General features: G+C 49.0%; 1 protein-coding gene across 1 annotated transcript in view; it reads left to right on the plus strand.

Moving 5' to 3' along the window:
- Nucleotides 1-18,010, plus strand: part of RXRB (retinoid X receptor beta) — a 128,034-nt gene that overhangs the window by 90,560 nt on the left and 19,464 nt on the right. Inside the window, exons 6-9 of the mRNA XM_069241896.1 lie at nt 7,786-7,915; nt 8,584-8,716; nt 15,266-15,357; nt 16,528-16,633. Of these exons, the coding sequence (XP_069097997.1) occupies nt 7,786-7,915; nt 8,584-8,716; nt 15,266-15,357; nt 16,528-16,633 (461 nt within the window). The remainder of the gene's footprint in view (nt 1-7,785; nt 7,916-8,583; nt 8,717-15,265; nt 15,358-16,527; nt 16,634-18,010) is intronic.

Genomic DNA, 18,010 nt, shown 5'->3' on the forward strand with positions numbered 1-18,010 from the left:
CATGGTTATCCCCTAACTTCTTGCCTTTTGTTGATGCCAGTTATGATTGAAAGTGTGCTGGGACCCTGCTAACCAGGCCCCAGCACCAGTGTTCTTTCCCTTAACTGTACCTTTGTTCCCACAATTGGCACAGCCCTGGCACACAGATAAGTCCCTTGTAAATGGTACCCCTGGTACCAAGGGCCCTATGGCCAGGGAAGGTCTCTAAGGGCTGCAGCATGTATTATGCCACCCTGGGGACCCCTCACTCAGCACATGCACACTGCCTCACAGCTTGTGTGTGCAGGTGGGGAGAAAATGACTAATTCAACATGGCACTCCCCTCAGGGTGTCATGCCCACAACCCACTGCCTGTGGCATAGGTAAGCCCCCCTCTAGCAGGCCTCACAGCCCTAAGGCAGGGTGCACTATACCACAGGTGAGGGCACAGCTGCATGAGCACTACGCCCCTACAGTGTCTATGTCCATTCTTAGACGTAAGTGCAGGGTAGCCATAACAGTATATGTTCTGGGAGTTTGTCAAACACAAACTCTCCCGTTCCATAATGGCTACACTGAAATCTGGGAAGTTTGGTATCAAACATCTCAGCACAATAAATCCACACTGATGCCAGTGTGAGATTTATTGAAAAATGCACACAGAGGGCATCTTAGAGATGCCCCCTGAATACCAGTCCAAACACCAGTGTTAGACTGACCAGTTCCTGCGAGCCTGCCACAACCAGACGAGTTTCTGGCCACATGGGAGGAGTGCTTTTGTCACTCTGTGGCCAGGAACAAAGCCTGCACTGGGTGCAGGTGCTTCTTACCTCCCCTGCAGGAACTAACACCTGGCGGTGAGCCTCAAAAGCTCATGCCTGTTACAGCGCCCCAGGGCATCCCAGCTAATGGAGATGCCTGCCCCTCCGGACACAGCTCCCACTTTTGGCGGCACGTCCGGAGGAGATCATGAGAAAAACAAGGAGTCGTCACCCACCAGTCAGGACAGCCTCTAATGTGTCCTGAGCTGAGGTGACCCCTGCCTAAAGAAATCCTCCATCTTGGTTTTGGAGGATTCCCCCAATAGGAATAGGGATGTGTCCCCCTCCCCTCAGGGAGGAGGCACAAAGAGGGTGTAGGCACCCTCCAGGACAGTAGCCATTGGCTACTGCCCCCCAGAGTCAAACACACCCCTGAAATTTAGTATTTAGGGGCGACCCTGAACCCAGGAAATCAGATTCCTGCAACCTGAAGAAAGGAATGCTGACCTGAAAGCCCCGCAGAGACGACTGAGACAACTGACTTGGCCCCAGCCTTACTGGCCTGTCTCCAGACTCAAAGAACCTGCACAGCGACACATCCAGTGGGACCAGTGACATCTGAGGACTCAGGAGGTTCCTGGTCCTTTAGGTGCAGGTCAGTCCTCTGAGGACAGCGGCTCTGTCCAGAAACAACCGCAAGGAAAGCAACTTTAAAGAGACTCCATCTTCCTGCCAGAAGCGTGAGTCTTCACACTCTGCACCCGACACCCCCGGCTCGAGTTCAGGACAACCAACACCACAGAGAGGACTCCCAGGCAACTCCAACAACATGGACAGCCTGAGTCAACCTCCCTGCACCTCCACAGCGATGCCTGCGGAGAGGATCCAGAGGCTCCCCCTGACTGCGACTGCCTGGTAACAAGCCTGGACCAAGCACTGCACCCGCAGCCCCCAGGACCGAGAGGAACCACCTAACAGTGCAGGAGTGACCAGCAGTCGGCCCTCATCCTAGTCCAGTCGGTGGCTGGCCCAAGAAGCCCCCCTGTGCCCTGCCTTCATCACCAGAGTGACCCCCAGGTCCCTCCATTGTTTTCTATGACAAACCCGACACCTACTTTGCACACTGCACCCAACCGCCCCTTTGCCGCTGAGGGTGTGTTTTGTGTGCTTGTGCCGTTCATTTCCCCCCGCTTCCAGGTGCTCTACAAAACCTCCCATCTTCTACTCCCCGAGGATGCAAGTACTTATCTGCTGGCAGACTGGAACCGGAGCACCCCTGTTCTCCATATCTGCATATGTTATTTGGGCCCTCCTTTGAACTCTGCACCTGAGCAGCCCTGTGTTGCTGGTGCTGTGGCTTTGGGGTTGCCTTGAACCCCCAAAGGTGGGCTGCCTATGCCCAGGGGACTGAACTTGTAAGTGCTTTACTTACCTGAGAAACTAACCAGTACTTACCTCCCCCAGGAACTGTTGACTTTTGCACTTATTGCCATTTTAACCAAAACTGTATGTACTATTGTTTTAAATCAAAGTTCTATACTTACCTGTGTGAGGTACCTTACAATTTATGTACTTACCTAAATTCTGAATCTTGTGGTTCTAAAATAAATTAAGAAAATATTTTTCTATAAAAAAACCTATTGGCCTGGAGTTAAGTCTTTGAGTGTGTGTTCCTCATTTATTGCCTCTGTGTGTACAACAAATGCTTAACACTACCCTCTGATAAGCCTACTGCTCGACCACACTACCACAAAATAGAGCATTAGTATTATCTAATTTTGCCACTATCAACCTCTAAGGGGAACTCTTGGACCCTGTGCACACTATCTCTCACTTTGAGATAGTATATACAGAGCCAACTCCCTACACCCTCATTTTGGTACAGTGGGATGGTGATGCTTCTTATGCTTGATGCTAGATAGTTGAAGAATACTATTTGGGTCATTTGTCTCATGATAGTGTCTGTGTTTGGAATCATTATTTTGTGATAAAGCGTCCACTGGTCATTTAATTGTAGCCATTATCTACTATCCAAGGTCGAATGGCTGTGCAGGCTTTAGTACGGTTTGTCTTTCACCTCTTTGTAGCAGTTGAGATTAAATTGGGCAATGAGCACTGGCTGACTTCAAAGGGAAATATTGAATAAGAGAGGCAGTGAACTAACGTGACAATTCCTGCACTGTACTGTCGAACATCAATAAAAATGGTTAAATAAAAGCGTAAGAGGGTAGTGTTTAAGTCTTGGGGGACATCAGTTATGGATTTGATTGGTGTCACGGGGTGTAAGAAGTGACATGAACTCTTGGTGATGTGATGTGAGGTAAGAGCAGTTCATTTTATGTTTATTCTTTGAACTCCTGTGTCCTCAAGTCTTCCCTCCGAGCACAGGGTGATGAACCAAATCAGAAACCGATGGACAATCAAGTAACAGTCCCGCCACTGCTAAATTTGAGTTGACACTAGCTTTTGATGTCCTCCCGTGTGATTCTTGGTGCCACTTCTGTGCCATGGCATGGGCGGAATCAAATCCGAAAGCCGGCTGTTTGCTTCAGCGAGTGCCAAGATTTGTTTGAAAGCAGCTCTTCCAATGAGTTTCCACAAGAAGTGTGTTAGCTGTTGTTCAGTAGTTAGGATCCTTGTATCCTTAAGAATGCTTCGTGTAAGCAGTTCTGGGTTCCCTTAGGAAGATTCATATCTCTAAAGGAATGTTTGACAACGAGTTTGTCCAGGTTTGCATCAGTTTGTGAGGAGAGCATCCTTCAGCATATGAGCTGAAAATGGGGTAGCTGGTGATTTAACTGAGCTTCAGGCTTTTGTAGTATTGATGATGAGGTTGAAGTAGTGTAACTTCAAACCTTGACTTGATTGGTGCATTGCAGGTGCAATGGTAGAATTTAGAGTTCCCTCTTTCTTTTCAAGATTTATTTGTAATCAAGTTGTTAGCCGGAGAGTCACATAGTTCCTGGCAAAGCATCACACTTGAGTCAATGTCTTCAGGTTTCTGGAGATCATTACTAATTTTACTTGGTTCACAGGATTGTCCAAGTGGCTTCTGTGTCGTGACCCAATGTATTAAATCGTTTGAGGCATGTGATACTCTTGCTTTGCATACTCCCATCTAGTGTTGGTTCTGGATGTATGCAAGCTGTTTTTCTTCGAAGATTTCCTTGGAGTCTCGAGTTAGAATGACTCTTCCACATAATGCGCAAGGGCATCGACTCCATTGTTAAATACTTTTATTTCCGCTGTCTGCTTCAGGTGAGTGTTTCTGTTCTATGCCATTTGGCTCACAAGACACCTTCCTCTCCGTCGGTATTGTCTTCATTCGCGTTCCTATTCTTCCTAGCGTATTTACAGATTTCCATCTAGTTAGGTTCATCTTGATTACTGCCGCTCCAGGGCCTCTCACTTTAAGCCTACTCCAGTCTCCATTGCGTCTCTAAAGAATCTCTTGCCGGTAATGGAACTGATCCCTTCTGTTATTGTCGTAGCTGCCACGCGAAGTACCCTCGAGCTGACTTAAATCAGGTCTGCAACCTCTGCCTTTCCCCGTTACAAACTGAGGCAGACTACGATGTTTTCTGCCCCTTTGCTTGAAGAATATTCTTGAATTGTTGCACATGCCAGCTCAAGATGTTGCAGAGGAGCACAAGCAATACACTGGACCTTTTTTGTCCCGCCGATGTTGAGGGAGAACACCACCCTCAACCTTCAGGTGCAGAGGAAGAGGCCTTCTTCATTGAGATAGCTCCAGATCTAGTCTTGAGATCTAGCCCCCCCCACCTACTCAACAGTGAGTGAATATGGTACCTCCTCCACACCATCACGAACAGCCTTCAGCTAAATTACAGCTTCTATAGAATATCAAGCAGAGGCCTTCTGGCCATGGTCAGCACTGAGCAACTTCTTTCAACGCCCCGCCCTCTTTCTCAGTGCCCCAAAAAAGATTCTAAGCCATCTGCTTCGTCACTGACCACTGCGGCATCGGACTGCTCTTTGGCACGACCCAAAATTCTGCACGGCGCTGACCTACGCCATCAAGTTCTTCTGCTTCGACAACTAGCAAATCTATGTTATCGAAATGGAAACCGCTTTGGGAACTGGCTATCTCTAAGCCAATCTCCAAGGCTGATTCCAGCACAGCAGTGGAGCCCATCCTCCATCAACTGCGAGAACAATTTAACTCAAAACATAACTTGTTATCTAGCCTCATACTGGCAGCACCATTGCCCACCCTTCCTTGCCTGCAATTCCACCTAACAAGATAGTTATACTCAAGAGGCTCTGGATACGCCAGATCCTCAAGAAGACATAAGGCCACTAGGCCTTTACCTCTCGCACCATCACCACCACCACCCTCCCCACCTCATTTGTTAGAGGACCCACTCAACATTTCACCTCTGGGATCCCTAGACTCCACTGGCCATGGGGGGGAGGGATTGTGGTTGGGTGGGGAGTGAGGTTGGAGGGGGGGATGGCAGGACACTATTGACACTCCTCCTGAGAGGACCCTACCCCCTAAAGACTCTACTTCTTATCAGGACATTATCGGTAGGGCTGCTTCATTCCATCAGGTGGAACGTCCGAGGAAGATTTCCTATTTAAAACACTCTTCCATACTCCGATCCACCCAATATCGGCCAAGGGCACGCTTAGACATACCCCAGACACTCTTAAAGAGGTTATCAGAGCAAGGGTGATAACGCCCAGGCTGGACAGAAAATACAAGGGCTCCCATCTCACCTCATTTATGTTTGTGATCAACTTCCACTAGATTCCCTGATAAATGGTACTGCAGGCAAACTCAGGCAAGTGGATATGCCCTGCCCAAGATGAAGAAAGTAAAAGGATTGATGCTTGCGGAGAGATGGGTGGCAGCGCAATCTGCCAACCATTGGCAGATTGCAAACTCCATGGGCCTCCTTGCAAGGTATGACGTGCCCACTGGAATTAAATGGAGGACCTCCTCCAATATCTCACAAAGGAGCACAGAAAACGGGGCCAAGAACTTGTCTCAGTGGGCAAGTTATTCTCAAACACTTCAATATGTTGCGCCTTAGATTCAGCTGACACTGCACCTTGGGGAGGGAGGGGGGCGGTCTCAACACAAGCATTCTCTTGAGAAAACTAGCATGGCTCTGAATTCCTGGTTTCAAGCCAGAGGTTCACCAAAATGTGCTGAACATGCTATTTGATGGAGAAGATCTTTTTGACTCCCAGGTTGACCAAGCCCAAAAAAAGATTAAGGAAGAGAAAGATGGCAAAAGCGATGGGGGTGGGGGGGACACTACACACACCAGCTCCTCATGGCTCTTTTGCCACCCTTCCTACCTTTTGAATTTCAAAAACAGCCTCCTCTGACACCTCCACGTCATACCGACACACCCAGGGCCAGCACACCTCACCCATGTGTTACCTCAGAGGATCTTGTGGGGTAATAACTCAAAAAGCAGATACAAGGGAAGTCCGCCCCCCCCCCCCCCCCCCCCCCCCCCCAAAATGGGCTACACCCGACACCAAAACTTGATTCCCCTCATCTATCTCCCGACAATACAGCACTTGTCGGGAACGTTTACAACATTTTCTGCCCACATGGCAAGCCTTCACCTCAGACGAGTGGGTGTTGGATGTTATCCAACATGGTTATTGCCTGGAGTTCACTACCACACCTCCAAGAATTCCTCATCACAAACACAGGCTATCACTGGAACATCAAACTTTGCCAGAAAAAGATGCTACCAAGTCAATATAGGCATGCTGCTAGTCTAAATTTAGTTATTGGTACAAGTCTGCAGGCTTGAACCCTCTTAAGACTCGCCTTTTTTATGTTCTGAGCTTTCCCTTGCAGTGACCATACCTGGCTGGTGTTTGTGTAAACTTTACTAGGGTCAAGGGGGCTTCTACTGCACTTACTAAATGTGTTTCTATGGCTAATATTTGGCATTAGCAGTTAAGTCCCAGCTCCATTGCAGGACTTCATTGGTTGATTAGCATTATCAGTCTCACCTCCTAGAGATCACTGCTTTGGGGCTCATTCTTAAGTTGTGGAACCTGCGAGGAAAAGTATTCATCTTGAAAAAAGGTTACTTGAATCTCTAACCATTTTTCTGCTAAATCGTGTTTTTTCCTGCTGATTTTCCTGCTTTTCCTCCTTGTTACGCGATAGTGCAGTTCAGAATTGGATCGTAAAGTATGCAATGATAGCTCTTCTGTTATTATCGCTGTGTTATCTTGGGTCCTCCCCTCGTTATATATAATCTGATTTCATCAAATCTGGGGCGGATGGTGCTGCAGGCTGTCATCTAGCAGTACTGGTGATGTATTTCTGTGGAAAAACTATTTCCGATTCAATCTTGAGACTGCTGTGTATTCAAAATGCGGGGAATCCTTGGGAAGAAGAGTTATCTACCAGAAATATCCTTACTTGTTCTTTTGAGACAAGGGAACAAAAGAAGTTGTGCACAGCAAAAAAGCCATCAACGACAGATGATAGAAAACAGCTTTGTGGGGGTGTACAGAGGTAAACCAACCCCCCAAATATCCTTGAGGTGGGGGCAGAGTGCTGTCTTGTTCTAGTATGTACCAAACCTGCATCTTCATTCCACACAGTTACACCCCTGAGCGATACGTTGTTCCCTCCCCTCCCCTTTACCTGACAGACAAGTCTGGTGAGTATGGGCGCTTGAGGTGTCACCTGGTGCTGACCTGGGTCAGTGTATCCAGCATGGCCAGATACACGGCAGGTTTTCAGGAAAAGAACGTAATATAAATTCAGATTGATTGAATGTAAATGGATCTAATTTTCATAGTTTGTGGGTAACCTAAAACCTGGGCATATGATACACATCCCTGCTACCCTAATCTCTAGATGTGTGTTGGTGGGGTTAAACCTGGGGTTGACAAGCTTCTGTGAGTGTGAAGTGGTTGAAGCATCATGTTAAGAGGTGCCCATGGAACTCCCTCATTGGGTCTTATAGGTGAGGGTGGTTCTTGTGGGTAATGAGTAGTGTTTGGCATCTGATCTTGTTTCCATCTCTGTCCTTAGCCCAATGACCCAGTGACTAACATCTGCCAGGCAGCCGACAAGCAGCTTTTCACCCTCGTGGAGTGGGCCAAGCGCATCCCGCACTTCTCTGAGCTTCCCCTAGACGACCAGGTCATCTTGTTGCGAGCTGGTGAGTCTTTCTCCATCCAAACATCTCTCCTTGTGCTACCCTGTTTCTTGGCAGCCTCAGAGAGAGTGTGTGTGTGTGTGTGTGTGTGTGTGTGTGTGTGTGTGTGTGTGTGTGTGTGTGTGTGTGTGTGTGTGTGTGTGTGTGTGTGTGTGTGTGTGTGTGTGTGTGCGCCCTTCATTGCCGGCAGTCTGTGCTCTTTTGGAAACTCTTTGCGTTTCACTCCTATCACCTATTGGAGGCTGTCTGTGCCCCTCAACCTCCTGCAGGCGGGGCTCTGTCCATCCCACAGAGACCATTTAGAGGCAGCAGTTGAGCCCTCCATCCCACAGTTGGTTAGTCTTGGCTCCCTTCAGCACTCACTTTTGCTAGTCTGTACTACTTTGGAATCCCCTCAGTAGCACAGTTCCCCCATCATTCCACATCTGTGATACTGTGATCCCCCGTTTTCCATCTGTAACACTGATTCCTTTGGCCTTTACTTTTCGTGAGCTGTGCTCTCTTCTGGGCACTCCTAACTGGCAATCAGTCGTTTGCGGCCCAGAATGAGTCTTCCCTCTTGTCTGTTACTCTCTCGTATCTTTTGGGGCACTTTCAACAGTCTGCGTATGTTTTGTGGCTCTTTCCCTTTTGTCCTGCATCCGCTGACCCTACACTTCCCATATCTGCAGGTTGGAATGAGCTGCTCATTGCCTCTTTTTCACATCGGTCCATCTCTGTAAAGGATGGCATCCTGCTGGCGACTGGTCTCCATGTACACCGGAACAGTGCACACAGTGCAGGGGTCGGTGCCATCTTTGACAGGTAAGGGCTCTCCAGTCTGGTTGTCTCCATCAAGATGCATGTTTGATTTCTTTCCTCTGTATTTACATTCCTTTAGTTTAATGTCACTCTGACACATTCACATTTGGACACTTTGCATGGGCAATCCATTCCTTCCATCTTTTATTCATTTAAAAAACCCTTTTTATTATAAGTAACAGAACAAACATCCACTGTATTTGACATGTAGCATCCATGTAACAGCCTTATGTAACAAAAATGCGCACTCTCCATAAGCCCCCCTCCCATTCCAAACCGACTAGTCAAGGGAGAGCAGCAATGTCCGGATATCTCGCTTGATATCAGTTTCTGTTGTGCCGATTATAGGAGGGCACAGGTTACCTCGGTAAGTGCTCCATTTGCCCCATATTTTAGACCATTTCTGTGGGCACGCCCTACTTTTATAGACATCCCTCTCTGCCATCATACACCAGTCCTTATCACATTTCCACTCCAGTAGCAGAGGTGCCTGTTATGGGCTCCATTTTTGAGCGATATTAGGTTTGGCGATCATTAATCCCAGCGACACCCAAAGTTGATCCATCCGGCCCAGATCTGTTGCATCCCATATGTTAAGAAGACACCATTTAGCTGATAGTTCCTTCTTACCTCATCACACCTCATTTAGGCAGTTTACTAACTTTTCCCAATACACTTGTAAAAGTGGCCGCTCCAGATCATCTGAAAGCAGGACCCCTGCCCCACGCATCCCCAGGAGCACACTGGAGCGGCCACACCGCCCATTTTAGCCAAGACGGTGCAAAAGTAATAAACTATGTGCAGAATTGTGAACTGTATAAGGTCGAATCTTAATCTGATGACCACTTCCCTCGGTGAGGCTAGAGCCTCAGCCCATCCATTGTCTTCAATAACTTGGAGGTCCAGTGCCCACCAATCCCGGAGACTAATTAGTGTGTCTGTGGAGTTATTGAGAATTTTACAATAGGTGCGTGAGATCGCTTTCTTGGACAAGTGGCCATAGAGTATTCTGTCTTCAAGTGGAGAAGAGTCGGGGGGGGATCTCTGTTACTTGGCCGCACCTGTTTGAGTGTGTGCCATATTTGTAAATATCTATAGTGTTCTGTGGGCGCTAATTGATATTCCCTCAAAGTGAGCAAAGGAGATCACCTCATCTGGGTCCCTTTTGTGGCACCCTGGCTGTGTCGAAAGAGTGCCTAGTTGTGCAGGATCCCTTAGGGGAGTTGCTTCTGTGATCCTGTCATTCCACCCCAAATGCTTTTGTGTGGTGCGCCAAAGTGCAAGGGTCACAGCAGTGGTGTCGGGGAGGGACCCTGCACGATGTTATAATAGTGTCCTAAGATAAACCCCCCTGGGAGCGTATTAGGTCTATCGATCTGAACAGCTGGCTGCTCCTCTGACAAGTAGGGCCAAGAATTGATTATAATCAACTGTGATGCCCAGCAATATTTTTGTATATCTGGAAGACCTATCCCCCCTTTGTACCAACCCCTAAGCAGTTTCTTATAGGCTATACGGGAGGTACCCCTGTCCCAGAGCAAGGAGTGCACAGCAGCCTCTCTTGTCTGGAAGTAACTGTGGGATAGGGTGTGGCGTCTTTTGGAGTATGTATAGGAAATGGGGTAGTGCCATCATTTAGTAAAGAGCTACTCTTCCCTGAAGGGTTAGTGCAAAGTCCGCCCACGATGTATGTCGTTACGGAGCCGAGTAAGTGGGGGTTCATGATTGTGCGTGTAAAAAGCCTGGGGGTCTCTAGTTATGTAGAAACCCAGATAACGAAATTGGGTTGCTGTGACTTGGGCCATACAGTCCCTAGGCAAGTGTGGAGTAGAGCCATGAAGGAGGTAGATTTGCCCCAGTTAATTGAGTAGCCTGTATGAAGCTGTAAAATATCCATTACATGCATTATCAGCATTTAGGGTGGGCGTGGGGAGTGACACATACAGCAGAATATCATTTGCATATGGAGAGATCCTTTCTTCCCAGTCATCTGCTCATCTCAACCCCTTCACGAGGGGATGCCCTCAGATCCACATAGCCAAAAGCTCCAGGACCAGAGCGAAGATTTAGGGGGATAAGGGACATCCCTGCCATGTACCTCAGCCCAGCTGGGGGAATCCTGTTGACCACGACCTGGACATTGGTTCAGAGTATAGAAGCCAAACCCAAGAGAGACAGCACGGGCCAAAGCCCATCCTATGCAATACTTCGAAGATAAATGGCCATTCAATAGTACCAAAGGCCATCTGTGCATATAATGAAAGCACAAGGACGTCACCTTTTATTGTAGCTGCTCTACCCAGGACTCCACGCAGTTGTCTAAGGTTAAGGGACTTGCTTCTCCCTGGCATGGACCAGTTTCTGCACAACCTTCACGAGGCGCATGGTTAATAACTTTGTGAGAATTTTGACTTCTGCATTTAGCCAAGTTGAAGGTGACAGTCTTCCGAGTTGTGATGTGGAAGTTGGGACTCTAAGACTAGGATTTCACGTTCAAGCTTGTCCAGGTGGGCTTTCTTTTTGTCCTCTACTCTGTATGCCTCCCATAGATTTGCGGCCAGAGTAACTGTGCCATTTCTTCAAAATGTGTATTTTCTTGGAGGCCTGTACGGCTGGCTGGAATACATAAGTACCAGGGGTTAAGGACCACTCCGCTGTGCCAGGTGGGTAGAGGGGGGCCCATAGGAGGCCCAATCTGGAGTCTGCGATTTCCCTAGCGAGTTGTCGAACTTATTTAAAATATGGGAGTTTGTGTGGCAGTGTAAGGATGTAGTCCGTACGTGAAAGGCTGCCATGGGTGCCGGAGTGGAATGTGTATTGATGGCCTGTTGGGTGTAGTGTCCGCCATGTGTCAATTCCATTGCTTCCAAAAATTGTGCTAGTGGTTGTTTAGCGGATGGCTGCTGTCTCAGGGGCAGTCTGTCTTGTCCTTTTATTCATTTTTTGTTGCGGGAGTGCCCCTTTCCTGTAATCATTCTGCCTTAACTCTATCATAGTGCTCAGGAATCAACTTTGTTGTTTAAGGATAGAAGCCTTGCCACTGCTCCCCTACCTGCTTCTTGTCTTTTTCTTTGGGAACAGTCTGGTTCCACTCTCTTAACACAATATTAAGGGAGGTTACCGGCACCCCTCTGGATTGCAGGCATATTTCCCCAATTGGCAGCTCTGCTTAAAGCTAATACTCTTAGCTAGTCAGTCGAGTTACCATAAACAATACATCCTACTTGGTCTGATTTGAGTTGTGAGGGTGATTGCACAGACTCTCCGTAAGCAGAGGTAAGCTGCTCAATGTGTCAGACTTCTTTCACAGAAACTTCCACATGCACAAACCCAAACTTGTTCTTTCCTCTTCGTATTATTATAGAGCTTTTTCTGTCTGTACCTAAGGCAGTGTCGTTAATACTTTGTGCTTACGGGTGGTTTCATTGGCAAAGTGGTTTGTTTTGAAACCATGTTGTAGGAAGTTGGCTCTGTATGTGCTATTTCAAAGTAAGGAATAGCATGCACAGAGTCCAAGGGTTACCCTTAGAGGTAAAATAGTGGTAAAAAGAGATAATACTAATGCTCTATTTTGTGGTAGTGTGGTCGAGCAGTAGGCTTATCCAAGGAGTAGTGTTAAGCATTTGTTGTACATACACATAGACAATAAATGAGGTACACACACTCAGAGACAAATCCAGCCAATAGGTTTTGTTATAGAAAAATATCTTTTCTTAGTTTATTTTAAGAACCACAGGTTCAAATTTAACATGTAATATCTTGTTTGAAAGGTATTGCAGGTAAGTACATTAGGAACTTTGAATCATTTCAATTGCATGTATACTTTTCAAGTTATTCACAAATAGCTTTTAAAAGTGGACACTTAGTGCAATTTTCACAGTTCCTGGGGGAGGTAAGTTTTTGTTAGTTTTACCAGGTAAGTAAGACACTTACAGGGTTCAGTTCTTGGTCCAAGGTAGCCCACCGTTGGGGGTTCAGAGCAACCCCAAAGTTACCACACCAGCAGCTCAGGGCCGGTCAGGTGCAGAGTTCAAAGTGGTGCCCAAAACGCATAGGCTCCAATGGAGAGAAGGGGGTGCCCCGGTTCCAGTCTGCCAGCAGGTAAGTACCCGTGTCCTCGGGGGGCAGACCAGGGGGGTTTTGTAGGGCACCGGGGGGGACACAAGCCCACACAGAAATTTCACCCTCAGCGGCGCGGGGGCGGCCGGGTGCAGTGTTAGAACAAGCGTCGGGTTCGCAATGGAAGTCAATGAGAGATCAAGGGATCTCTTCAGCGCTGCAGGCAGGCAAGGGGGGGCTTCCTTGGGGAAACCTCCACTTGGGCAAGGGAGAGGGACTCCTGGGGGTCACTTCTGCAGTGAAAGTCCGGTCCTTCAGGTCCTGGGGGCTGCGGGTGCAGGGTCTTTTCCAGGCGTCGGGACTTAGGTTTCAGAGTCGCGGTCAGGGGAAGCCTCGGGATTCCCTCTGCAGGCGGCGCTGTGGGGGCTCAGGGGGGACAGGTTTTGGTACTCACAGTCGTAGAGTAGTCCGGGGGTCCTCCCTGAGGTGTTGGTTCTCCACCAGCCGAGTCTGGGTCGCCGGGTGCAGTGTTGCAAGTCTCACGCTTCTTGCGGGGAGATTGCAGGGTTCTTTAAAGCTGCTCCTTTGGATAAAGTTGCAGTCTTTTTGGAGCAGGTCCGCTGTCCTCGGGAGTTTCTTGTCGTCGTCGAAGCAGGGCAGTCCTCAGAGGATGCAGAGGTCGCTGGTCCCTTTGGAAGGCGTCGCTGGAGCAGAGTTCTTTGGAAGGCAGGAGACAGGCCGGTGAGTTTCTGGAGCCAAGGCAGTTGTTGTCTTCTGGTCTTCCTCTGCAGGGGTTTTCAGCTAGGCAGTCCTTCTTCTTGTTGTTGCAGGAATCTAGTTTCTAGGTTCAGGGAGAGCCCTTAAATACTAAATTTAAGGGCGTGTTTAGGTCTGGGGGGTTAGTAGCCAATGGCTACTAGCCCTGAGGGTGAGTACACCCTCTTTGTGCCCCCTCCCAAGGGGAGGGGGTCACATCCCTAATCCTATTGGGGGAATCCTCCATCTGCAAGATGGAGGATTTCTAAAAGTTAGAGTCACCTCAGCTCAGGACACCTTAGGGGCTGTCCTGACTGGCCAGGGACTCCTCCTTGTTATTCTCATTATTTTCTACGGCCTTGCCGCCAAAAGTGGGGGCCGGGGCCGGAGGGGGCGGGCAACTCCACTAGCTGGAGTGTCCTGCGGTGCTGTGACAAAGGGGTGAGCCTTTGAGGCTCACCGCCAGGTGTTACAGCTCCTGCCTGGGGGAGGTGTTAGCATCTCCACCAAGTGCAGGCTTTGTTACTGGCCTCAGAGTGACAAAGGCACTCTCCCCATGGGGCCAGCAACATGTCTCTAGTGTGGCAGGCTGCTAGAACCAGTCAGCCTACACAGATAGTCGGTTAAGTTTCAGGGGGCACCTCTAAGGTGCCCTCTGTGGTGTATTTTACAATAAAATGTACACTGGCATCAGTGTGCATTTATTGTGTTGAGAAGTTTGATACCAAACTTCCCAGTTTTCAGTGTAGCCATTATGGTGCTGTGGAGTTCGTGTAAAACAGACTCCCAGACCATATACTCTTATGGCTACCCTGCACTTACAATGTCTAAGGTTTTGCTTAGACACTGTAGGGGCACAGTGCTCATGCACTGGTACCCTCACCTATGGTATAGTGCACCCTGCCTTAGGGCTGTAAGGCCTGCTAGAGGGGTGTCTTACCTATACTGCATAGGCAGTGAGAGGCTGGCATGGCACCCTGAGGGGAGTGCCATGTCGACTTACTCATTTTGTTCTCACTAGCACACACAAGCTGGTAAGCAGTGTGTCTGTGCTGAGTGAGGGGTCTCTTAGGGTGGCATAATACATGCTGCAGCCCTTAGAGACCTTCCCTGGCATCAGGGCCCTTGGTACCAGAGGTACCAGTGACTTATCTGGATGCCAGGGTGTGCCAATTGTGGAATCAAAAGTACAGGTTAGGGAAAGAACACTGGTGCTGGGGCCTGGTTAGCAGGCCTCAGCACACTTTCAATTCAAAACATAGCATCAGCAAAGGCAAAAAGTCAGGGGGTAAGCATGCCAAGGAGGCATTTCCTTACACATGTCAAATCTGAGACTAATTCAGTTTTGAACCAAAAAGGTAACACTCCATTCAGGCAGCTTACTAATGATCATCAGCACATCAAGCCTTTACTTCCTTTAAGTTTTTAAGCAAACTGTTGCGTAAGAGAATAAACAAGAAATTGAGTTTTCTGATGGAGACATCTAACTCCAGATTCCTTGCCTTTTGAATACTTCCCCAGGGGTCAAACTGGATCCAGAAACTTATTGAATCAAGTCTGAAACCTGGGGAATATTAAAAAAGGTGAGGAATCTGCAGCTAGATAGTCTCTACCAGAAAGAGTGTTACTGATGGGAAGTAACTAGTTTGATTGGCACCTGACAACCCAAGCCTTTGCTGCAGGTGAAAACAATACGTGCTCTGATATTATCAACTAAAGACAGATTTTTCTCCACAGAGTTTTGACTGAACTAGTCTCAAAAATGAGGGACATGCGGATGGACAAGACTGAACTGGGCTGCCTACGAGCCATCATCCTCTTTAACCCAGGTATACAGTGTTTCCCTTTACTCTTTGGCTACCAAGACCTTGCCTGATTTGACGGGTGCTGGTAATGCTTTGTGGTCTAAATCGTTACTGCGGCCCCCTTGCCGGCCTACTTCCCTTGCCAACCTCCCTCCTGCCCTGTGCGGTCCCCTTGCTGGCATTCCTTCCTGTGCGGTCCCCTTGCTGGCATTCCTTCCTGTGCGGTGTGCGGTCCCCTTGCTGGCCTCTCTCCCTGTGCGGTCCCCTTGCTGGCCTCTCTCCCTGTGCGGTCCCCTTGCTGGCCTCTCTCCCTGTGCGGTCCCCTTGCTGGCCTCTCTCCCTGTGCGGTCCCCTTGCTGGCCTCTCTCCCTGTGCGGTCCCCTTGCTGGCCTCTCTCCCTGTGCGGTCCCCTTGCTGGCCTCTCTCCCTGTGCGGTCCCCTTGCTGGCCTCTCTCCCTGTGCGGTCCCCTTGCTGGCCTCTCTCCCTGTGCGGTCCCCTTGCTGGCCTCTCTCCCTGTGCGGTCCCCTTGCTGGCCTCTCTCCCTGTGCGGTCCCCTTGCCGGCCTCTCTCCTGCCCTGTGCGGTCCCCTTGCCGGCCTCTCTCCTGCCCTGTGCGGTCCCCTTGCCGGCCTCTCTCCTGCCCTGTGCCGTCCCCTTGCCGGCCTCTCTCCTGCCCTGTGCGGTCCCCTTGCCGGCCTCCCTCCTGCCCTGTGCCGTCCCCTTGCCGGCCTCTCTCCTGCCCTGTGCCGTCCCCTTGCCGGCCTCCCTCCTGCCCTGTGCGGTCCCCTTGCCGGCCTCCCTCCTGCCCTGTGCGGTCCCCTTGCCGGCCTCCCTCCTGCCCTGTGCGGTCCCCTTGCCGGCCTCCCTCCTGCCCTGTACGCGGTCCCCTTGCCGGCCTCCCTCCTGCCCTGTACGCGGTCCCCTTGCCGGCCTCCCTGCTGCCCTGTACGCGGTCCCCTTGCCGGCCTCCCTCCTGCCCTGTGCGGTCCCCTTGCCGGCCTCCCTCCTGCCCTGTGCGCGGTCCCCTTGCCGGCCTCCCTCCTGCCCTGTGCGCGGTCCCCTTGCCGGCCTCCAGAGCTCACTTATCTTTCATCAAACCTTACCGATTTTGGCAGCCTTTGAAAGTGACTAGTATTGAGAGGATATTGAGTAATAGGGACACTGACTTGATTCTCTGATTCTTCCTCATCTCAGATGCCAAGGGGCTCTCAAACCCTGGGGAAGTGGAGCTGTTACGAGAAAAAGTATATGCATCACTGGAGTCTTACTGCAAGCAAAAGTACCCGGATCAACAGGGCAGGTGTGTTGGAACATGAATGTCTGCAGATCAGCAGGGGAGGTAGATAGGAGGCTGCATGCTTCCAACGACCAATAGGGCAGGTGTGTAGTGTGCTTCGCATCTGTCTGGGCCATGCCTGCAGTTGTGTATGAAGCCTTATGTGTCCATATCAGTTTTGCAGGTGGGTAGGAAACGGTTTACTTGGATCAGTATGGCAGATAGACAGAAATGCATATACACTGATCAACAGGGCATATATAGAGTAAGCTATGCCTGCATTCAGATCAGCAGGGTGTGTTAAACTTCTTGTGTGCAGATTAGCTGGGCAGGTTTGTAGGAAGCTGAATTGACATAAGTTTGTTTAATGCTGACAGTCTGTAGAAACCAGCTAGAGGTGGATTGTTCTAAAAGTGGCACTGTCCTGAAAACTTGACAGTCTAGATAGATGAGCTTAAAGCATGACAAGGCTTTGAGTGACGAGAGCAAGCTCTACTAATGTAGTTATGAAGTGCAGTATGTTTTAGCATAACACAATAGTTCAGTTGTGGATGAATGAAGGATTGTTCAGACTAGACTGTAGTCTGTAATAGGTGCTGTACATTGGTCTGCTGTCTAGTTTTTATACATCAGGTGTAAGAGGAGCTGTTGTGAGTCAATATAATTTGAAAAAATAACAGGTGATTGAGGAAATACTGACCAATGTCAAACATTTACACCACTAAAACCATACATTTTTTGCTCGCTGCACGATTCCAGTTTGGACTCTGCCACATGCGAATCTGTATTGACGCTGCTCCCCATGGGAACAGTCCAGCTCGTACTACCAGGTCCTCCCTGGACTGGAAACAAGCATCCTGGGACCGGTTTCGGGGTATCACCCCCCCATCAACCAGGATAGCTTGAAACCAGAAGCATTAAATATAAATACAATGATTTCATTATGAAATCACCAGATATTGCATATTTGTCTCCATACTAACTCGGTGTTTGCAGAAATAAAAATCCCACAGACTTCTCTACATTAGTGGAGCACTCTTTTGGCATCCTGAAGGACCCCTTTCCTTGAGTTCTGTGGTTCCCGCCTTAGTTTTGTGTGATACTGAGTTAACTGGTCCATTGCTCTGACATGTTTTTAAGGTTCTTGTAAGATCGTCCCTCTAGGGACCTTACCTGTTTTTGGAAGTGGAGTTTTATTCCAGGCTACCTTCTAGTGTGTACAAAAGATATTAGGTTCCCATATTTTAGTGCGAATGGCTGCAAGCAGTTTGCCTCTGCTTTTCTTCAGCTGAAATTTTTCTTCATCTGAACTACAGTGCTGGGACACAGCAAGCTTGATAGTCCGGACAATGAGCTCAGGAATCAAATGCGTGGCATCGAAATGCTGTTGACTCACAGGGT

This window comes from Pleurodeles waltl, chromosome 6 (assembly GCF_031143425.1).
Source record: "Pleurodeles waltl isolate 20211129_DDA chromosome 6, aPleWal1.hap1.20221129, whole genome shotgun sequence".
NCBI classification, from domain to species: Eukaryota; Metazoa; Chordata; class Amphibia; order Caudata; family Salamandridae; genus Pleurodeles; species Pleurodeles waltl.